The sequence below is a fragment of the Phoenix dactylifera genome, chromosome 1 (assembly GCF_009389715.1).
Source record: "Phoenix dactylifera cultivar Barhee BC4 chromosome 1, palm_55x_up_171113_PBpolish2nd_filt_p, whole genome shotgun sequence".
Classification (NCBI taxonomy): Eukaryota; Viridiplantae; Streptophyta; class Magnoliopsida; order Arecales; family Arecaceae; genus Phoenix; species Phoenix dactylifera.
Window position 1 is genome coordinate 26,932,731 of NC_052392.1, and position 24,294 is coordinate 26,957,024.

The 24,294-nt window shown below is 40.8% G+C and overlaps 1 protein-coding gene across 1 annotated transcript; it reads left to right on the forward strand.

Annotated features, from left to right (window-relative positions):
* The first annotated feature begins 604 nt into the window (after window positions 1–604).
* Window positions 605–23,270, forward strand: LOC103719243. Its single transcript, XM_008808391.4, has 3 exons — window positions 605–944; window positions 21,164–21,491; window positions 22,911–23,270. The coding sequence occupies exons 1-3, from the start codon at window positions 797–799 to the stop codon at window positions 23,113–23,115; spliced, it is 681 nt and encodes a 226-aa protein (XP_008806613.2). The 5' UTR covers window positions 605–796; the 3' UTR covers window positions 23,116–23,270.
* Window positions 23,271–24,294: the final 1,024 nt, after the last annotated feature.

The following is a 24,294-nucleotide window of genomic DNA, read 5'->3' on the forward strand; positions in this document are numbered from 1 at the left end:
TTCGGATTGAAATATTTTAATTAAAATATATACTTAAAAAGATTTGAAATAAAAATTAATAAATAATTTTTGTTCTAATGCATGATTACTTTTTTTTTCCTCTTGGTTCATTTGTTCTCTCACATATTAGTTTAGAAGTTTGTACAGATCTTTTCCTACATATACTCTCTGCTCTTCCTTTTCTTATAGACAAAAGTCAAGCAATACTAAAACTTCTTCTTTTCTTATTCCTAGAAGTCAAACAATGTTAAAGTACTTTCATCCATAAAAGTCTAGCATGTTTTAACCTTTGCAAAAGATATCTAATTAGAGGTAGAGCAGTATTGAAGTTATTCTCTTTAGAAATCTCTTATATTTTAATCCCTTTCAAAACTGAAATTTGATTAGAATTATTATATAAATATTTTAAATTTTATTTGGAGTAATCTAATTAGGATTATTTTGAAATTGAAAAACTGAAAAAAAAGCTAGTTTATATAGAAATAAGGATAAATTAATTTTTAATTAATTATCTTATGTCACAATGGCTGGTAAAAGCCGGCATGATCACTGTTTTCATATCCATCATCCAAGCGGATTTGGAAAAATAACAGCAGATTTGGAATATATTGGTATTACTGAAACATCTCGCGGTCTTACCCTCTCACTTTCTGCCACACCTTACCCGTTTCCTAATTTCTTCCTCCAAAACTTGGATCTTTCAACACCCTAACCACTCAATCCTTCAAAAATCCCAATCTTTCGAGCAGATCTCTTGATGGGAGAGGATCTATAGATCTCGGCGTCGTCGGCGGAAATGGGAGGCTTCACCGCCGAGGATCTCTCCACGATCGGCGGGATCGCCACCGTCTCGCTCCTCCACTCCTTCATCCCCACGCATTGGCTCCCTTTCTCCATCGTCGGCCGCGCCCAGAAGTGGACCCTCTCCAGGACTCTCCTCGTCAGTGAGTCCTCCTACTTCTACTTCTCTTATAAGAAAAATCCGATCTTTATCTATTAGTTTCTTCGATTCCGTGAATTTGTTAGTAGATTTCTGGTTAATAGCTGAGAAATTGACGTCATTGCAATCTAGTTTTGCGTTGCTCGATCTAGAGATTTATAATCTGGAAGAACTTTGTATCTTTGGTGATGGATTTGGAAATTAGATCGTCTAAATCTCCAGCATTTCGTTTCTCGCTGATCATGAGAACCTAAACAATGTTCCTAAAACAGGTGAATTAAGTACAAGAAGATGTGCTATTTGGACTACTTTTGGTTGCTTTGAATTATATTATGTATATTAAGCATTGGAGCTAGATGTCCAGCTCGTTTAAAGTTTGTTATAGTTAAATATGAATGCTATTGCTGGCTTCAATTTCCAAATACATTATAATGTTTAGTCCCAAAATACAGATTTATGTTTGGGAGTCTCTTTTGGTATGGAGTAACAATGTTTAAAGAGAACAATGTATAGGATAAATTTAGTATACTAAGGCATGCTTGATTGTGGAAATCCAGAGTAATATGTTACCATGCCATTCATATGTCATTGGATGGTGGAATAAAAGGACCATCATGCATAATGGTGCTAAGCATAACTGATGCAGGAGCATGGGCCCAAGTTGGAGGCGCGTGTGGTGATTGAGTTCTTTCCTTGGGTAAGCACCAAATCAAATTGGGTCCACAAAGTTCCAGCAATAAATTATAGTGGGTCCAGATTTTCAGCATCAAGTCACATTGGGTTTAGTTGTCCCAACACTTGATTTAATTGAGTCTAAGGCGTTGGAGGGTCTTGATTTAATTTAGGAATTGAGTGGTTGAGTTTATGTGTGAGAGGATTGAGTTCGCGTGAGAAAAAATTAAGTTCAAGTTGTGGTGTGATTGAGTCCATGTAATAAGTGATTTAACTTCACAATGGGTTAGTGTCTTCGACGCCTAATTAGATTGAGTCCAAGGCGTCGAGTAGGTCATTGATTAATTAGAAGTGGCCACATGTCATTTGGGATAGAGTCCTAAGGAGTTGGATTTGATTTCATGCTGCAAGATGGAGTCCCACTTGAAGAAGACTCTTGCTTGCGGCTGAAATTTCCTTCCTATTCTCCCTTCCTCACGCCAAGAAGAGCTTCCACGTGTGGCTAAGCTTCAATTGGCAAGTTGTCTAGGTGATCAATTAGGAGATTTGAATTTTAAAAAGAATCCTTATGTGGATAGGAGTCCAAATAAAATTCTGGTTGTAATTTTTATCTTTGCCAACCTCCCTCTCTATATAAGGGAAGGTATGAAGAATGAAATCAGAATTTTGGTGTTTGAAAAAAAAAATCTTTCCTTGTTTACGTTAAGAGAGACTCTTCACCTCTTTGGTGCGACACCAATTGGCTGGAGGAGAGGTGGGATGCCTCTCCCCCTTCACGCCTTCAAGTGAGTGGTTTGGATGAGACTTCTATAACTAACTCATTCTTATCCTTATCTTCTTGGATCCACACCTCCCCCTCCTTGTGTGCGCCATCTGACTTGCCACATCAGCCACCAACGAATCCCCTCACGTTCCCTTTGGAGTCCCATTCAATTAAAAGTCCAACCAATCCCATGTCAGCCTACATGCAATTGATCTAACCAATTTCAGCCACCCACTAAAATTGGTGTCCAATTTTAGTCAATTAGTTGATTTTCCTCAAACCCAATCTAGTCCAACCAGCAACCCATCTTCTTCCTCCTCCCTTCCACCAACAAAGAACCCTAGCCGCCATTGACAAGCAAGGAAGACAAAAAAAAGAAAAAAAAAATTTCTGCAACCCACCCCGACTGCGTCAATAACCAAGTATTCCGGAAGGTCTGCAACCTCAAATAACTGATTTGATTAATAGAATGTCTTTTATTTATCATAACAAATACCTTTTGCAAATTTACTTTCATATTTTGATGGTTGTTGAAAGAGGACTTTATACAAAACGGTCATTCTGAACATGAAAAAGAAAAAAAGAAACAACCATAATTATAATAATTAATATATAATAAATTTTAAATATTTAAATTTGTAAGCATGCTTCCGAGATGCTTCCACCCCTTAACCTATTGAACCTTGCATTCCCCACAGTCTCACCCATGTCCGCACCCGCACTCACACCTGCATTAGCTACTTAGGGTTCATATGTTTGAGTTGGAATTGCCAGCCTCATGCATGTGGTGTCAAGTGGATCATAAAAGATGACATCAACATGAGTAAGACTTTTGACAACATGAGCAGTCACGGCATTGGTTGTATTGTTGTTTCGGTTGGATAGATTGAAATTTATCATAATCTCATCAGGACAATTGAAGACTGCATGTTTTCAGACAATCTTTGGCTGTTGTAAATACAAACACCAATATTTGAAGGTTTTGGTCATATCTCAAAACTTATGATTCACCCCCTGTTAGATTTTCAGATCCATCAATGTATGCCATTGGAGATAGTCTAATCATTGATCAAGAACTACCAGTATCATCATCAGACAATCTGATTGCAAGGAAGTTAGTACTTGATCTTGTAATCAAATTTGGGAGATTCCATGGTGGAATCTGATGAGTTGTAGGTTGATAACTACTTTTTTTTATCATTTTTTCTCTTTGGATTTTAGTTACCGGCATAACATTTTTGGTGTTGCCAGTTGAGATCCAAGCATTCCTTTTAGCTAATTACATATGAGCTTGGATTGTCTCAATGCTAGGCATCTTATAGATTATCAGAAACATAAGACTTTAGGCCAAGTTATCATGGCCTGAAAAAGCTAAAGTGGAGTTAAGGACATGAGCACTTTGATTAGTCATAAATTTGTTCTAAGATTAGGATTGGTTTGCTTAAATTAATGCTTCGGATTAAGTATTGCCCAATTTTATATCATGTTGATGAGGAGGAGGCAATGCAATATGAATAGTAAATGTTACTTCTATTCTTTTTCTTCTTCCATATCTCAGTTTGTCTTCTTTATGTTTTCCTTCTTATGCTGGGGCTTGAGGTATGCCGTTGAGAAGAAAGATTGTTCAAACTTCAAATCATAGTAATCGATCCATATGCAGATTTTCTGTAAATTGAAATTTACTGTAAAATATTTAGATCTGAAAATAATTTAAGATTGTACAAAGTTTTACAGATGTGATCATGCCAGTCTTGGTTGCTCCAAATAACCATTCTTTATCAAATGAGAATTTTTTGGTGTTGTTCAATGCACCTTTTAATAGTAGTCGCTGCATAAAGAGTTTCTATCACCCCTATGATACTGAAAATGGAAATGATGCTCTAGTTCTCCTAGCTTCCCCTTTTATTTCCATGGGCCTTTGCTCCACTATTGTGTCTCTATCTAGCCTCTGTGAATTCCTAGAATTATATCCAAAGCCTTCAGAAAGCAACAAGGTATACTCTCTTTGATTATTCTAATTGTGTGCAGTTGATACCCAAATAATGGCAATACAAGAAAGTCAACATAAAACTGCATGAATATGTTGGCACTGCAAATTCATAGTCCATCAAATAAAAGGACAGTCAAATAAGGTAAATTAGAAATAGAAAAATAAATTGGAATGAGGGTGAGCCTTGGCGCAATGGTAAGGTTCCACCATTATGACTTAGAGATTATAGGTTCAAAAAACAAGGAAACAACCTCTCTGCATGCTGAGGTAAAGCAATATATTTCGTACTTCTGATCCTCCCCAGATCCTGTAATGGTGGGAGCCTCGTGTGTTTGACTGCCCCACTTAAAAATAAATGGGAATGCCAAAAGCACCTCCATTTTCATTTACTACTAAATTGGAATATAAGGAATATAAAGTAATTTTTTTAAAAAGAAAGTCTTCCTGTACTAGATTATATATGAAACAAAATATTAAAAATATTTGAAGTTCTATAGTTAATTAAAATTCATTAATCATCTTTCATATACCATTCTTAATAAAAAGAAAAAAAATTGAAAAGTAAGAAAGCTCTCCCAATTTCTAAGAAAACTAAAGGGGTTCTAGTGAATACAGCATGGTCAGAAGAAAAAAAACGCTTGCAACAATCCGGATTTGAACCACAAAGGGATTGGATTAATAACAATTTATCATCGACTTTTTGTTGTTAGTAATGCTTTTTATTGTTATATTGTTTGTTTTCTTACGTCATATGTTTTGTATATAATTAGCAACCCATTTTTTTACATACTTTTTATGATGTATAATTTTAGGTTGTTTCTGATTTGATTCAATCTGAAAATATTTTTTCAACCTGATTTGGTACAACTGAAGTGGTAGTTGATCGGGCTTGGGTTCCTAGGTCCAACTTGATCAAAATTTAGATTAGTTTTTGATTCTACAAAAACCAGATCCAGGTAGGTGCCCATAATCCTAGCTCTGGATGGTTGGAAATTTGTGATCATGCATACACACACACAAACACACACACACATACACACATATTTTAATCATGGATAGGATTAATTGAGCTCTTAATGGAAATTATAGATCAGCATGACTTTTTCTCCTTTTTTTCTTTTTAAGTCTCATTACTAGGTGCATGTCTGGATGACTAACTGTAATGCATAAATTGGTTTGTTAGCTAAGATCATGTCATAAGAAATTTATAGGATGGGGAGAAAAGAGATTTGTAATGTATGAGATTTGTAATGTATCTCCTTGACAAGCCATTAAGGGAATTCTATGATGTAGAATAAACACCATCCCCACCATATGTAGCAAGAGACTCTTGTCTACTAAAGATTTTGTTTAAGAACAATGTAGACAAGTAGCAAACTTCACTTTTGGTCTTCCTTGTTGGAGGACCTTAACAGAACTTAGTGGGGAAGGATATCCTATGCTAGTTGATGGGCCAAACAACAAGCAAGAGATATGTTAATAGAAATGGTGTAGGACAGCCTTGATTAGTAAAAATTCAGGGATGCTTAATAGGTTGTTTTGGGCTAAAAAAGGTAGGGAATTTGTGTAAGAAGCTAAAGTTTGTGTTGGTATATGGATGGGAAGTGATTTGGGTGCAGGGACAAAAAAAGTGAAGTTTTGAGGGTTTTGTGTTATCTGGAAAAAAGAAAAAAGGGAATAAAATTTTTGTTTGTTTTGTGAATCTAAAAGCTAATTGATGGATGGGTGGCTATGGGTTTGTTGCTTTTGGTTGCTAGGCTTTAATGGGGATGGAATTAGATCCGAATTTGAGGTTTTAGGGTGTTGTAATTAAAGAAAAGAAAGCATAATTACCTAGGAAAAATCTTTGAAATTTTTTATTGTCTTCATAATTAGAGATTATAGCCCTATTTATAGAGTTCTAGTCAAGGTTTGCAATCTCGGTATCGGGTACCGTATCGATACTTTATCGATTTGGTATGGTATGGTATGCACCTTGTATTGTAATAGCTCTGTAACCAATTTTCTCTATTTTTATCTTGGTATGCCTCAATACAGGTCGATACGCTTCGGTATGGGCTGGTACACACTTTGGTACATCTCGGTACGCCTCTGCGTGGGGCGGTACGCCTCGATACGAGGTGGTATGGTGCTTGTCATGACTCGAAGTTGAATTTTGTACTAGTTTCCTCCAAGTACGGTACGGTATTTTTCGTATTGGGCAGTTCGGGCGGTACGACAAATCATGGTTCTAGTTCTCCTACTCCTAGTAGGACTTGGACTCCAAGTAACAATTTTGTAATTTTAACTAATAAAACCCCACTAAAGAGCATAATAAACCTCCAAAACATAAATAGATCTAAAATATAACCGATAAGCCTTATAACAGCCCATGTCTAGAAAATATGAAAAATTACAAAAGTACTCCTGACCAAGATATGTCGAACCGTCCGGTTCACCCCATACCGAACCAATCCTCCTCGAACCGCTCTGAACTGCTCCGAATTGTTCCGAACCGGGCGGTTCGGAGCTCAACCGGTGGGAACCGCGTGGTTCGCACCGTTTTGAACCGGTTTGGGCCACCTACCTGTTTAAAAGGCTTGAATTATGGTCTATTGAATTGGGGTGAACTACTCTGTACCGAACTAGTAGCCGACCGGTATGAGTTCCAATATTGGTTCGGTGGACCTTGTTCCTGACTCTATAAACTTAACAAAATATTCATGAAACTGAACCAACATTATAGTGCAGCTGAAAAACATAAAATTAAGATTCTATAGTGACTAGTTAACTTGGAGCAAGGTCCTTATCACTAGCATATGTTAAATCAAAGCTTAAGCATTAGAACTTGACTCAGGATGTGTTCTATAGGTCTCAATGGTTGCTACCGACATCCTCCATCATCTCTCCCTGGGTTGAGATGACTCGACTCCAGTAAGATAAAAGCATGGAATCTATCATAAAGATTAGGATCAAGCTTTTTGAGCTCTTCATCTGTGATCCATGTATACTTCAAAAGCGGACACCCTCTCCATTTTACACTATACTTTTGGTGGCCACCCCCCCTTTGTAGAATCACTTGATGGTCAATAATGTCTTCAATCTCCTTCAGTCGTGGGGCTAGTGGAAGTCTAGCAATGGAGGTGTCATGTTGTGTAGCACGTCATGGTCTGGATACAAAGTGAGATCTTCAACATTAAAGATATTACAAATTCCCATTTCTTCAGGCAAGTTAAAGATACAAGCATTAGAGCTGATTTTCTTAAGAATCTTATAGGGACCAGCACTCTTTGAATCAAGTTTCTTGTACGTACCCTTAGGATAACATTCAGGTCTAATTTGCACCATAACCATGTCTCTTTTGAATTCAACAAATCATCTCCTCAAATTAGTATGTGCTTTATAGCCTTCTTTGCTCAAAGCAATCTTTCTTCGAACTTTATCATGTAGCTCACTAATATGCTTGGCAAAAATTTCAGCTCCTAGGACGTGCCTCAACAGGTAAAAGTACCAAATCAATTGGCTTCCTCGGAATTGAACCTGTTACAATCTCAAAGGGACTACGACTTGTAGTTTGATTTATTCAATTGTTATAAGCAAATTCAGCCAAAGGAAGAACTTGATCTCAATTATTAACATGATTATCAATACAACAATGAAACAAATCAGCCAAACTCTTATTAACAACTTCTATTTGACCATCGGTTTGTGGATGAATGGAAGAAGAAAATTGTAGCTTCGTTTTCTGCATCTTCCGTAAAGTGCTCTAAAAGTAACTCATGAATTTGACATCACAATAAAACACATTAGTCTTAGGCAGCCCAAGTAGACGAACAACTTCCTTATAGTAGAGTTTAGCAATATTGAAAGCATCGGAAGTCTTCGAACAAAGAATGAAGTGAGCCATTTTAGAATAGCGATCCACAACCACAAGGATAGAATCATGACCTCTAAGGGGCTTTGGCAACCCAAGGACAAAGTTCATGCTTAGATCTTGCCAAGGCTCATGTGGCAAAGGTAATGGTGTGTACAAACCTGTATTTTTCTTTGAAATTTGTCAAGTCTAATATCGTGAGACAATTCTTGCAACATCTTACATCAAACTAGACCTATAGAAATGGTCCTTAACCATTGCAATGATTTTATCTCTTCCAAAAAGACTAGCCATCCCACCAGAATGTAAATCTCTAATGACTTCTTCACATAGGGAAGTATTAGGCAAGCGAAGGCAAGTTCCTTTGAAAAGATACCCATCATGCAAAGAAAAATCTGAATGGTCAGCATGTTGTCCAGCCATCAAATCAGCATGTATGAGGCCAAAATCCTTGCAAGTAAAATAACCTTTCTTAAGCAAATCAAAGCCCACAACTTGGACAGCAATAGAAGAAAGAATTAGTGCCGCTCGACCCACTGCACAGTTGAGAGCATCAGCTGGTTTGTTCTCATTTCCAGCTTTATGCTTAATAACAAAAGCATATTCTTGTAAGAAAGAAACCCACTTGCCATGGAAATAGCTCAATTTCCTTTGAGAGTTGATGTATTTGAGAGCTTCATGGTCGGAATACAATACAAACCCTTTAGGAATAAGATAATGGCACGAATAATGAAGTGCTTGAACTATAGTATAGAATTATTTACCATATGTTGAATGCTTTTGCTTATTTACATTCATCTCCTTGCTAAAATAAGTAACCGGATAGCTTTCTTGACTAAGTACACCTCCTATACCAACATGTGATGCATCACAAGACACCACAAACACCTTAGAAAAATCTAGAAGGCGCAAAACAGGTGCTTCAATCATCCTTAACTTCTTCAAATGCCTTTGTTGCTACTGTGGTCCAAACAAACTGTACTTTCTTCATGTAGTTAGTGATTGAAGACATTATAGTATTGAAATATTTGATGAAATGCTCTAACATATAGCTAACCCATGAAAACTTCGAACTTAATGCAAAGTAGAAGGAATAGGCCACTCTTGAATAGCTTTGATTTTTTCTGGATCAACCTCCACTCTTTTAGAAGAAACAACAAAGCCCAAAAAGATAACACTTGAAGTCATGAATGAACACTTTTTCAAATTTATGTAAAGCTACTCTTAGCAAAGAACTCTCATAACTTGTTGTAGATGAGAGATGTACTCCTCTTTGGTCTTGCTGTATATCAAAATATCATAAGAAAACAACCACATAGTGTCCGAGAAAGGGCTGTTATATATGAGTCATGAAGTGCATGAATTTGCAAGGGGTATTAGATATGCCAAAAGGCATGACCAGCCACTCATAGAGGCTATCCTTGGTCTTAAAAGCTGTCTTTTATTCATGTCCAGGCCTTTTGCGGATTTGATGATAGCCACTCTTCAAATCTATCCTTTAAAAAGATAATAGAACCACCCATAACATCCAACATGTAGGCTATTCTTCTTGGACATTGATAACCCCATGTGACCAGGCTCTCCACACTTAAAACAAATGTTCTTGTTATCCTTCCCATTAGGTCTATTAGTCAGAACTGCTTTGTAGTTAGAATCAGCCTCATAAAAAGAAGAAGGCTTAGACCTATTGGAATGATTGAAAGATTGTGAAGGTGCTAATTTCATGCTACAATTTGCATCATTAGATCTCTCAGCTTGAGACCTGATTTTTCTAGTGATAAAGAATCTCAAATACTCCTCCCTATTTAGAGCTACTTGGAATGTATGGTGGTCTGCCGTACTGGCCCATACCGGCCGGTACGTACCGGTACCGTCCTGAACCGGTACCGGATCAGTGTGGAATCCAGTATCGGATCTTTTCATTAGAGAACCGGTACGGGACCGGTACAAGATCGGTACGGGCCGGCATGAGATCGGTATGGGTCGGTACGTGACCGGTACGGGCCGGTACTGGATCGGTACGGACCGGTACGGGACCGGTATGTGAAATCCCAAAAGTCAGCCATTTAACAGGATCGGTACAAGACCAGTACCGGCCGATACGGGGCTGGTACTGCCTACCACCGGTACGCCGACCGGTACCGGTACAGCGGACCTTGCTCCACACTATAAATTGGCTGTCGAATTAATTCTCTCCTTGTTCATCCCTTAAACCATCCGTAAGTCTAGCAAACTTTTGGTGGGGATCCTCCACAACTTGGCACCTAGTCTTCAGTTCATCAAACCTTTGTGTATACTCTACCACTGACATGTTTCCCTGTTTCAAAATCACTAGTTGTTCGCACAATTTATCATGATAATTTGCAGGCATATATTTCTGATGAAGCTTGGCTTTCATCTCTAATTATGTGCTTGTTGGTGGCTTCTCCAATCTCCTAATATCACTGTCAATACCAGTCCAAATTTTTCCTAAGACTACTAGTTTCATTTGGCCAAATCTCACTCTTCGCTCATCAGTTATGTCATAACAATCAAGATACTCCTCAATAGAATCCAACCAATCGGAGAATATTGTAGGATCAAGCCTTCGTTCAAAATCTGGAATCTGCATCCTAACTTTCTTTGTGACATCACCAGCTGTATCATATGGTTCATAGTAAGCTCTTTCCAAAAATTCTCAAGCCCACTTAAGATTAAGATTTGATGAGCTCCTTGGACATGAACAGCTCTCAAATTACATCTCTGGGGAGGATTTTCTTTCTGGTTTTCAAGCTTATTCTCTTGATTTTCAGCATTATTATTACTTTAGGATGTTTCTCTTGAGCATCAGCCATCGGGTTGCAACTAGGTTGAGAAAACCAGCTTTCAATGTCATCCAGTCGAGCACTTATCCCATCTAGCTGCTCCATGGTTCTGAACAGCATATCATCTCATTGGGTATGTGTTAGTTTTCGCCGAAAAGACCTTCCCATATGTGTCAACATGTTGCGAACTTCAGCTCCGTTACCAAACTGGTATGGGACAGCCTTAGGAAAATTCAGGGATGCCTAACAGGCTAAAAAAGGTAGGGAATTTATGTAAGAAATTTGGTTTGTGTCAGTATATGGATGGGAAGCGATTGGGGTATAAGGTAGGGTTAAAAAGATGAAGTTTTAAGGGTTTTATGTGATCTGGAAAAAAGAAAAATAGGGATAAAAATATTGTTTGTTTTGTGAATCTGAAGGCTAATTGATGGATGGGTGGCTACAGGTTTGTTGCTTTTGGTTGCTAAGGTTTAGCGGGGTGGAATCAGATCTAAATTTGAGATTTTAGGTTGCTGTAATTAAAGAAAAAGAACAAGAAAAGAGAGATTTTCTAGAAATCATTCCTAGAATCTCATAGCTATCACACCTAGGGTTAGAATTGCATCACACAATTCTAAAAGAAAGTGTAATTGCTTAGGAAAAATCTCTGAAATTTTTTATGGCCTTCATAATGAGATATTACAGCCCTATTTATGGAGTTCTAATACTCCTACTCCTACTAGGATTTAGACTCTAAATAATAAATCTATAATTTTAACTGATAAGACCCCACTAAAGACCATAAATAAAGCTCGAAAACATAGATTTAAAATATGATCCATGAGCCCTATAAGATAGCCCATGTCCAGAAAATATGGAAAATTAGAAAAATACTACTGACTCTACAAACTTAGGAAAACATTCATAAAACTAAACTAGCATTACATTACTGCTGAAATATATAAATTAAGATTCTATAATGACTAGGTAACCTTAAGCAAGATCCCAAGAGGGCCCCATATCATCCAGCATATTCCAAATCAAGGCTTGAGCCTTAAGACACCTTTTATAGGTCTTTAGTGGCTGCTGCCAGCATCCTCCATCAAAAAGTTATAAACATGCCCTACTGTTGGGATCTTACCCTATTTTTGTCTTTTTTACTGGAATATTTTGGACGCGCATAGGAAGGAAACATGTCCTAGCAAGGATGCAACTAACCACCACTTTTCATTTGTTGTTGGAGCAAGAGTTTCTATAAACACCCTTGATTGGTTGGATGGAATTTGTCTTTCCTCACTGGGTTATGTCAGATTAAGATGTGAAAGACACAACATATGGAACAGATAGATGAAAAGCAACAGTCATTCTGTCACTGTGTAGTAGTATAGATGTATGTGACCCATATGGATGCATATAACCCAAATTCTCTTTCTCATGCCAAATAACCTTTCTTTTTTATAGGACTGTGGAAGCGTACTACTTTTTCCATCTCATATACATTTCCCTATTGATTGTTGACATGCAAATTAAATGTTATTTAGAATTTCCAATGTACAAGATTAATTGGATAGTGAGGGAAGTTGGAATTTCATAGCTTAAAAGGAAGTAGTGGGTACATTAGCAGGAGCAGGAATGAACTTAGATGGTGGAAACTATAGGAATTTTGCTCGTAGATTTAAATGGCACAGGAAAATAGACAGGGAACCAGATCTAGTTTCCCTAATATAGAAAATGATCCTTCTAAATTCCATTGCCGTCTAGAACTGAAAGTCTTCCTAGAGTCGATCGTTTAGACAAATAGATCGTTGATGCTTGCTAAATTTCTAAGGCTGTATGACTAGAAATGTTGGCCTAATTACAAAGGTTAACCAATGCCTGTTTATCAATAAGTCTTTCATTGTGTTAAGGCATTGATGGTTCTCCAAAGACTTGATTCTGTATCTTTACTTGATCTTCTTTTAGATTGGTGGCCGGGGGACTAATGGTGCTAAAACTACACATAATACCTTCTTAATGGCATATGGTTTGTTGTGTACGTAAATGCCAAATTACCAACCTTCTGGATTTCTGGAAATTTGAACAGAAAAACAGTAGATCTAGATATTTAAATAATGTTTTATTGATATTTATCCAATTGCTTATGAAATGAGGCCTTGATGGTTTATTTATGTTGACATATGTCTGCTGGGTGTCTTTTCAAGCTCAGAGGATTATTATGATTTTTGAAATATCTGGAAATCTGTCAAATTTTTATATTCTCCCTTTGAGGACATTTGCTAAGTCAAGTTGAACTAGCTAAAAAGGCTCTTCCATATTGCTCAATTCCTTGATTGGTATTATATCCTACTGTCACGGCCCTAGTCTGGGGCGCACGGTATGCGCGCCCGGATGGGCGCACGGCCTGGTATTTGGGGCATCAGGTGGATGAAGTTGAGACGCGCGGCACAGTGGACCTAGGCGCACGAATGGGCGTGCGGCATGAGGCCTTGGCACTGAGGCGCGCGAGCATGCGCGGGCGTGTGCAAGGTGCGCGGGGCTTGCGGACATGCGCGGGTGTGCGCAAGTTTTGGCACGGCATGTGCGCGGGCGTTGGATGCGCACAAGTGGGAGAGCACGAGCAACTACATGGCTGGACGGCTAAGGCATGGTGAGCCTTGGCAACGTGCTGAAATGTGCGCAGGACATGAGCGTGCGCAGCCGGTTTGGTGCGCGGCATGAACTTGCTGGGGATATGTGCAGCAACCGCATGTAGGGAGACGGCCGAAGCATTACAGCACGATGCTCGGCAAGGCAGCAAGCGGCGGAGCTTGTGTGCGCGGGAGAAAGCTAACCAAGTGGACTGCTGGGTGGACTGCAACAACAGCAGGTTGCTGAATTGCAGTGGACAGCAAACACCCATAAAGACAACCGGACTTTGGGCAGCAGCTTGGAAGCCAACGTGGCAACCAATTGGGATGCTGATTAGGCGCTGATGTGGCGACTTTAGCTAGAGGTTATGCTGGGTCAAAAGGTGGTTGAAATTCTGTTGGGCTGAACCAGAATTCTGGTTGGCTAACTAGAAGTGGTTGAAGTGGTTATGTTGGTTAGCTTATGTGGCACCTAGCTGGAGCTTAGGTGGCTGAAGCTTCTTCTGGAAGATTGGAGCTTCCCCAACTCTATATATAGGGCATTGTAGCTCTCATTTGGGCAGGACTCCAGAGAGAACTCCAGAGAGAAGTGAAGTTGGGTCCCTAGTGTGCTACTCTTTGAGTGAGAAAGAGAGCTTGAGAGGGGCTGTTCAAGAGTTGGTCCTAGAGTGAGAGGAAGAGCCAAGTGTGGGCTCGAGTTCACTTGTAAGGAGCTCTTAAGTGGAGTTTCCAAAAGGAAAGTGAGGTGTCCAAAAGTTTTGTAACCTTTCTTAGTTCAATGAAAGGAGATTCTTCCGTTTCTCTCCATCCTGATGTTTGGTTATGAAATGTTTGCATGAAGGATGATCTGGTCTTGGTGAAGAGTGTTAGATCAAGTGCATAGAAGGGAGACAGAACCTCTACACGCTTTCGGGCATTGGGAAGGCTGGCTAAGTCCGAGACTTAGCGCCACACCGAGAGGGATTAAGCGAAAAATTTGTGAGCAGATTTCTACCCGGTGACAAGTGGTATCAGAGCTTCTCCAATCCAGGTTTGAGATTCTTTGGAGCTTTTATTTCTTTGCTCTAAATTCTACCGTGGATGAGGATGACTGTAGTAGAGGCAAAAGAAAGGATTACCTGTCTAGAGGCTATTGTTGGTGATCCTATGGAGAATTATGTTGACTTGGTGACTCAATGCAATGAGCACCATAATCAGATTGCTCTTTTGCAAGGTTCGCATTCAGATTTGATGCAGGATCTTGAGGCCCGTTATGATCATCAACGGGAGGAGCAAGAGCACAATGAAGCTCGTATGAAAGCTATGGAAGAGGAGATAGCTTTTCTTCGAAAAGTTTTGATCTCGTCTAGGGGAGACGAGGGATCCATCCCTAAGCTCAAAGTACCGGAGCCTAAACCTTATGAAGGGCTGCGGAATTCCAAGGAGCTTGAGAATTTCTTGTGGGACATCGAACAATTTTTCAAGGCCACCAAGGTGCCGGACCATGAGAAGGCGAGCATTGCTTCTATGTTTCTTGTAGGCGATGCAAAACTTTGGTGGAGGACTAGGGTCTCGGAGGATCTTAGTTCGGGCCGATCTCAAATTGTGAATTGGGAGTCCCTTAAGCGGGAGTTGAAGGATCAATTCTTGCCATCAAATATATCATGGTTGGCAAGAGAAGCTCTGAAGAAGTTAAAGCATACGGGCTCAATCAGAGAATATGTGAAGGAGTTTAGCTCTTTACTATGGGATATCCACAATATGTCCGATGAAGACAAGGTATTCAACTTCTTGTCGGGTCTACAAGGATGGGCGCAGGCTGAATTAAGGAGGCAAGGCGTCAAAGACCTCCCCACTGCTATAGCAGCGGCTGAAGGACTTGTGGATTACCGCAGCAACTCTTCCACATCCATGGCCGAGAAGAAGAAGAAACCGCCGATAGAGGGGAAGAAATCCAAGCCAACGGTTGGCTGGAAAAAAAAATCTGCTGCGGACAACAAGGGCAAGAAACCGCAGCGAAGTGACAGTCCAAAAGGGTATCCCCAAACCAAAAATCTCAATTGTTTTATCTGTGGAGGTTCACACTTTGCTAGGGAGTGTCCAAGGAAGGGTTCCCTCAACACCCTAGTGAATGATGCTGCTGGAAAAGAAAGTGAAGTTGCTGCAACTTACCGAGTAAATCCACTGCAGTTGTTGAATACAATGGTAGCAGAATCATAGCCAAAGGAGTACTCGGGGCTGATGTACGTGGCAGCGGAAGTTAATGGGAAGATGGTGCAAGCAATGCTAGATACCGGGGCAACAAATAGCTTTGTGTCGCAGCGGATAGTGGCTATTTTGGGACTCACAGTTTGCAACAGCAGCAGCAGGATAAAGGCTGTAAATTCTGGGGCAATGCCGGTGTTTGGAGCTGCTATGGTTTCACTTCGGTTAGGCACTTGGGTAGGTGAGTGCCGTCTTATGGTAGTACCTTTAGATGACTTTGATCTTATACTTGGTATGGAGTTTTTTGTGAAGGCCAAAGTGACTCTCATGCCACACTTGGGTGGTGCGCTGATTGGAGATGAAGCGCAGCCATGTTACATTCAAAGCATCAAAAGGGCTGATCAAGATAAAGGAAAGGGCACTATTGTTTCAGCTGGTCAATTGAAGAAGGGAGTCAAACAAGGGAACACCACTTATGTGGCAGCTTTGGTAGAATTAAAGCCTGATCAAGTGGTGGAAGTGCCGGATCAAGTGGTTGAGATTCTGCAGGATTTTCAGGATGTGATGCCGGCTGAATTGCCAAAAGAGTTGCCTCCATGGAGAGCCGTAGATCACAAAATTGAGCTGGAACCTGGAGCACGACCACCTGCACAAGTTCCTTACCGAATGGCTCCATGTGAATTGGCTGAGCTGAGGAAGCAATTGGGGAAATTGCTTGAGGCCGGACTCATTCAGCCTTCCAAGGCACCTTATGGCACACCGGTCCTTTTCTAAAAGAAGCAAGATGGTAGCTTGCGGATGTGTGTGGATTACCGAGCTCTAAACAAGGTAACCATTAAAAACAAGTACCCTATACCAAATGCAGCTGATTTGTTTGACAGATTAGCGGGGTCTTCCTACTTCACAAAACTTGATCTAAGATCCGGCTATTGGCAAGTGCGGATCGCGGAAGGTGATGAAGGGAAGACGACTTGCGTCACGAGGTATAGGTCTTATGAGTTTCTTGTAATGCCATTTGGACTTACGAACGCTCCAGCTACATTTTGTAACCTCATGAATGATGTCCTTTATGAGTATCTTGATCGTTTTGTTGTGGTTTACCTCGACGATATTGTTGTCTATAGCTTGTCTTTAGAAGACCATGTAAGTCATTTGAGACAGGTCTTTTCAAAGTTAAGAAAACATAGACTTTACGTCAAGAAGGAGAAGTGTATTTTTGCTTCCCAAGAGATCCACTTCTTGGGGCATGTGATCAGCCAAGGGAAGATCCGAATGGACAGCAGCAAGGTACGGGCTATCATGGAGTGGCCGACCCCTTCAAAGGCTACGGATCTTCGTGCCTTCTTGGGATTAGCCAACTACTACCGCAGATTTGTAGTTGGTTATTCGAAGAAAACAGCACCCCTCACTGATTTATTGAAGAAGGATCGCCAGTGGAATTGGTCCCCGGAGTGTCAGGCGGCCTTTAACACTCTTAAAGAAGCAGTCTCTTCCGAACCAGTCCTTGCCTTACCTAACTTTGCAAGCCTTTTGAGGTACATACTGACGCTTCAGATGTTGCTCTTGGTGGAGTTTTGGTACAGGAAAACCATCCCATCGCTTATGAGAGTAGGAAGCTCAAGGAGGCTGAGCAACACTACTCCACCCACGAGAAGGAAATGGCTGCCGTGGTACACTGTTTGGACAAGTGGCGACACTACCTGCTTGGAACCAAATTTTTGGTGGTGACCGACAATGTGGCCAACACCTATTTCTCTTCACAAAAGAAACTAACACCCAAGCAAGCAAGGTGGCAAGAATTTCTTGCAGAATTTGATTTCCAGTGGGTACATAAGCTTGGGAGGCTCAACCAGGTGGCTGATGTGTTAAGTAGGAAGCAAGCTCAAGGATATGTTGCTGCAATTTCAACTTTTCAAATGGATTTCCTTGAGCGGGTGAGAAGGCAAGCCATACATGATGCCGCCTACACCAAACTTGTGGAGGAGGTAAAGGCAGGTCAGGTAAGAAGATTTTGGCTAGAGGATGGGTTGCTTTATGGAAAAGGAAGGAGATTGTTTGTTCCTTCAGAGGGAGGAATAAGGAGGGAACTTCTTAAGGAGGCTCATGATTCGCAATGGGCGGATCACCCTAGAATAGAAATAATGGTTGCCTTACTTTCTAGGGATTATTATTGGCTGAACTTACAAGATGTGGAACTCTATGTTAGAATTTGTCTTGTATGTCAGTTAGATAAGACGGAGAGGAGGAAGGCAGCTGGCCTATTGCAACCTTTGCCCATTCCTGAGAAGCCTTGGATGTCAGTTTCAATGGACTTTATCTCAGGGTTCATGGAAGTGGGAGCTGAGACGACGGCAGAACTCTTTTTGAAGCATGTCGTCAAAGTCTTCGGTTTGCTTGGTGATATTGTGAGCGACCGAGATGCAAGGTTCACAGGACGGTTCTGGACAATTCTATTCAAGTTACTGGGTTCAGACTTGAAGTTTTCCACTGCAAATCATCCTCAAACAGATGGCCAAACTGAGAGAGTGAATGCACTTCTTGAAGAGTACTTACGGCACTATGTGACTGCAAGCCAACGCAATTGGCTTGATCTCTTGGATGTGGCACAGTTCTGTTACAATTGCCACCGGTCATCTTCTACAGGGCATAGTCCAGCGAAGCTTTGTTTGGGTTTTCAGCCAACTACACCGTTGGAAGTGGCCAAGAGAAAGGACCAAGGGGTTTGTCCGGCTGCATATCGGCTTGCAAGGGACAAGGCCGAGCTCCTTGATTCGGCGCGGGAGAGTTTAGAGAAAGCTCAACGCCGAATGAAGAAATATGCAGACCGTAATCGAAGGCTTTTGGAGTTTCAAGTTGGGGATAAGGTATTGTTGAAACTTACTCCTCAAATTTGGAAGAAGATCACTGACCGTCGCTACCACAAGGGACTTATCCAGCGCTATGATGGACCGTTCGTGGTGGTGAAGAGGATTGGCAATGTCGCCTACCGGCTCGCTCTTCCGGAGGTTAAAAATTCATCCAACTTTTCATGTTAGCTTTCTAAAGCCTTTTCATGAGGATGTTGATGCAGTAAGAACTCATCCTAAAAGAGTGCCACCAGTAATCCGAAAGGAGTATGCCACGAGGGTCAAGAAAATACTTGGCCATCGCGCGGCCGGAGAAAGTTCATCCAACCGAAGGTCCGAATTTTTGATCCATTGGGAGGGTGAAGAAGAGGCCGATGCAACTTGGGAGAAGGCGGCAAACCTTTGGCAATTTGAAGACATGGTGCAACTCTTCCTCGAGAACCTCCCGATGAGGGCGTTGTCAAGCTTTGGCGCGGGAGGATTGTCACGGCCCTAGTCTGGGGCGCACGGCATGCGCGCCCGGATGGGCGCACGGCCTGGTGTTCGGGGCATCAGGCAGATGAAGTTGAGATGCGCGGCACAGTGGACCTAGGCGCATGAATGGGCGTGCGGCATGAGGTCTTGGCATGTGAGGCGCGCGAGCATGCGCGGGGCATGCGGACATGCGCGGGTGTGCGCAAGTTTTGGCAAAGCATGTGCGTGGGCGTTGGATGCGCGCAAGTGGGAGAGCACGAGCAACTACATGGCTGGATGGCTAAGGCATGGTGAGCCTTGGCAACGTACTGAAATGTGCGCAGGACATGAGCGTGCGCAGCCGGTTTGGTGCGCGGCATGAACTTGCTGGGGATATGTGCAGCAACCGCATGTAGGGAGACCGCCGAAGCATTACGGCACGATGCTCGGCAAGGCAGCAAGCGGCGGAGCTTGTGTGTGCGGGAGAAAGCTAACCAAGTGGACTGCTGGGTGGACTGCAACAACAGCAGGTTGCTGAATTGTAGTGGACAGCAAACACCCATAAAGACAGCCGGACTTTGGGCAGCAGCTTGGAAGCCAACGTGGCAACCAATTGGGATGCTGATTAGGCGCTGATGTGGCGACTTTGGCCAGAGGTTATGCTGGGTCAAAAGGTGGTTGAAATTCTGTTGGGCTGAACCAGAATTCTGGTTGGCTAACTAGAAGTGGTTAAGTTGGTTAGTAGCTTATGTGGCACCTAGCTGGAGCTTAAGTGGCTGAAGCTTCTTCAGGAAGATTGGAGCTTCCCCAATTCTATATATAGGGCATTGTAGCTCTCATTTGGGCAGGACTCCAGAGAGAACTCCAGAGAGAAGTGAAGTTGGGTCCCTAGCGTGCTACTCTTTGAGTGAGAAAGAGAGCTTGAGAGGGGCTGTTCAAGAGTTGGTCTTAGAGTGAGAGAAAGAGCCAAGTGTGGGCTCGAGTTCACTTGTAAGGAGCTCTTAAGTGGAGTTTCCAAAAGGGAAGTAAGGTGTCCAAAAGTTTTGTAACCTTTCTTAGTTCAATGAAAGGAGATTCTCCCGTTTCTCTCCATCCTGGTGTTTGGTTATGAAATGTTTGCATGAAGGATGATCTGGTCCTGGTGAAGAGTGTTAGATCAAGTGCATAGAAGGGAGACAGAACCTCTACACGCTTTCGGGCATTGGGAAGGTTGGCTAAGTCCGAGACTTAGTGCCGCACCGAGAGGGATTAAGCGAAAAATTTGTGAGCAGATTTCTACCCGGTGACAGAAAAACAGTAGATCTAGATATTTAAATAATGTTTTATTGATATTTATCCAATTGCTTATGAAATGAGGCCTTGATGGTTTATTTATGTTGACATATGTCTGCTGGGTGTCTTTTCAAGCTCAGAGGATTATTATGATTTTTGAAATATCTGGAAATCTGTCAAATTTTTATATTCTCCCTTTGAGGACATTTGCTAAGTCAAGTTGAACTAGCTAAAAAAGGCTCTTCCATATTTGCTCAATTCCTTGATTGGTATTATATCCTACCATTTCCAGAACTCTTCCCACGGTGTAAATACTGTGGATATGGATATGCAACAGATATGCATGTACCTCTCCATATACAAGTATCTAATTGTATATGTTCTTCGTATTGTATTTCTTATATTGAGTAATTCCACCAAATTGCTGCTTCTGAATTTTTTTAATTTTTTGGCAGATACATCTCAGACATCCATATTTGTGCCTCCATTCAGCACTTTCTTTTTCATCCTTTATGTTGTAGGTTTTGTGAGGCTAATTTTGGATGTTCCTTGGAGAAGTAATATTATGTACGACATTCACATGATTCTTATGTATATAATTTTATATTATTTTGCTCAACATTGTTGTTATTTCTCTTGGTTCTGTTATCTTTTTTGCCAAACTATGAAATGGATTTAAGCCGACCCTAAATAGTTTGGGACAAGATTTGGTGCTTCTGATGGTTATAGTTCTTTTTTCTTACTTCCAAGTGCACTAATGAAACCTCATCAACCTTACAGCGGCATTTGGAGCCGTGTTGCATGTAATTTCAACATCTCTTCTTGGCATGACTGCAATCACCATGGCGAACACTATTGCTGGGGAGGAAACAGTGCACAGACTTGCTTCCCTCTTGCTCATACTTCTTGGAGGAAGTTATGTCCTCCTGTTTGCACTCGGAAAGGGAGGCCATAGCCACGCCCATAATCATTCCATGGAGAAGATGGCTGTGGCAGGGCTTATTCTTGTACCAGCATTGTCTCCTTGTGCAACAACACTTCCTGTCTTCCTTGCAGTTGGGAACTCATCCTCTATGATGATTCTTGCCATCATTGTGCTACTATTCAGGTATGCTGTTTTGTTTCTTGTAATTTGATCAAGCTAACTGAAGGCAAGTGATGAAAATGTATTAGGTGCTTTACAACTTCTAAATTGTAGGGGAAATAATTAGTAAGTAGCTGGTATGCTTTCATATAAGCAATTAAGGGGTGCATAGATTCTACAGCATGCAATGGAGAAATAGATTCTAGTTGGGCTGGTAGTCTTAGAAACAGAGAGGCAGAAGGGAAAAATCATTGAGAGGATGTAGATGCTTTAGACACTAAAATATTATGACACCATTGAATCACCTTAGTAGAAAAATTATCTTGTACTTGACGAAGATGTTGGAAGTTTAACACATTTCTTCATCCAGACACTCTTATTGTAGTATAGGAAGTAGTTAATTTGTTTGATTGTTGATAGCATGTTGGATGGTCTGGTTAGTGTTGCTAACTTGCAATTGTTTTAACATCTTGGCTTTTGATTATTTCATATTTTATCTAAATATGATTAATGGGGCTGTACTGGAACAGGTTGGCATAAGATGACAGTTGCAGAATATGAGGCTATGGAATATGGATGAATGTAGTATTTTTTACTGAAGTATTAATGCTATTAAGGTTTGGATTTTGCATTCTGACATTGTTGATCTAGAATGTGTTTACAAATTAAGGGGATTTCGAAAGCATGCAATATTTAACAAGTGTCTCAAAGGAGCAAGGTAATTGTATATTATTTTTAAAATAGCAATGCTAAAACGGTGAACAACCCTCAGCCTGTATGAAATGGGGTTATACTCCCAAAATTTCTGCCTTTAAGGCAGCCTGCTGCCCTGGCATGGTCCTTCAAGCCTGACTTTGGTTACTTGGCGCTGACTCTGATTCAATGCCATATCATTTTTGTTCTGAAATGCTAATTTGGCTGTTCCAAGTGATGAAATAATAAGTGTCTGAGTATTTTTTTCAGAACAAATTGTGGACGGTATGAAACAATCTGTTGTTCATGCTCAGAAGTGTGAGAACATTTTCCTGTTCAGTGATTGTGCTTGTCTTGTGGGTGAAGCATCTTAGTTTTGTGCTGCTATATATGCGGTTCTTTCTTTCCTTATATTGGCTTGCACATATAGCATTAGCTCCTCAAATTTTAGGTTATTAGTAGAATCTCTCAAAATTGTGGCAGATCAGAGCCACCAACCTTGGAATATAGAGACGTGAGAATGAAAATTGTCAGAATAAGGGGAGTGAATCTACAATACATAATATGGCAGTTGTTTCATATGCTAGAAATTGATTCCACTTTACAGGGTAAGAGCACTTCAATAGAGATTAATTTCCTTAACAAGGTAGAACACTTAAATCTGGTTAGACTTATTGCACCGTTCTTTTTTAATTTTTCGTTTTGTTATGAGTGTTTAATGTATGCAAGTTTTTGTCTGTGGATCTGCAGTACAACAACTGTGATGACCTCATTGGTAGCTCTCTCATTCTATGGTGCCAGCCATATCAAGTTTCACTGGGTGGAACGCTATGATAAGCTTCTTGTTGGGTCAGTGTTGTGCCTGGTTGGAATACTAACATTTGTTTTCCATCATCACGATGGTGAGGTGCATCCCACTGGAGAGAATTTGCATAGAAAAATTATTGGTTTATGATAGTTGATTGTGCTTTGTAATTGTCATTATGCTCTGTATCAGTGAATTTGGGGTTGTGGCAATTTAGTCAACAATGTGGAGAAATCATATGAAATTAAAAAAAATCAGACGAATGGCTGCCTTTTATTATGGTATGACCACATGTGATTTATAAATTCCTTGACATGGTATGTAATAGATTATAGCATTATCATCTGAAAGGAAAAAAACTATAACTAATTTTTTTAGTTTTCTTTTGCTTAAGTATGTTAATGAAAATTATAATTAAGTAAATAGTGTCACGTGAAATAGTATCATCTGAAACTCAAAAATATGGGATCTATAGGTTTTGATGGCTTAAAGGTATTTTTTAAGTAACTTAATTTTTAATAAAAAAATATATTTTATATATTTTTTTTATAAAATACAAAAATTTAATTTTTATACCAATGTTACTTTCTCATCTTTAAACATTCTAATCAAATAGGACTTTTTTTTTTTCATGGACCAAATGAGAGAGCCAGAGAGAGATGTATTTTTTTTGTTTTATTGTTGACTACATTTTTTTTTTCTTTCTTTTTCCGTGAACCAGTCTGTGTCCTCTGAGAAGATAAAGGTGACCGGAAGTGGTGTCTCCCGTGCTCTTCGGTGTTAACAACGCCAACTCGGCGCGTCGAGCCCCTTCGCATCGCCACCATTGCCGAGGATCTCAACCTCGACTCCAAAACACTAAGATATCTGCGGCAAGTACAGGGCCAAGGTATCCTCCATTTTATTCCCAAACCAATCGCAAACTCGTTCTCCTCTCATTCTTGGTGAATTATGGGGTTTTAGGTAGGGATCGGAGGATGGAAGTGGCTTGCCTTCTTCCAAAATCTCCTCCTCTCCCCTCCTTCCCACCCGAAACCTTCCCAAAATACCCCTCAGAGGTCCTTCCCCTCTACTGGCTCGCCACACTCCATGGCCCCCTCTTCAGTCTTTGCCTCGGCTCCACCCTCTGGATCATCACCTCCTCTTCGGACGTCGCCTGCGAAGACCTACGACACTGCCATCTCCAACCACCCCCAGACTGCCGCCGCTCGCCGCTTCGCCTACGATGCCGCTGGCTTTGCCTTCACCCCCTACGGTCCCTACTGGCGCTTCGTCAAGCACCTCTGCATGTCCGAGCTCCTTAGGCCCTGATTGTCGACCTCCTCGGTC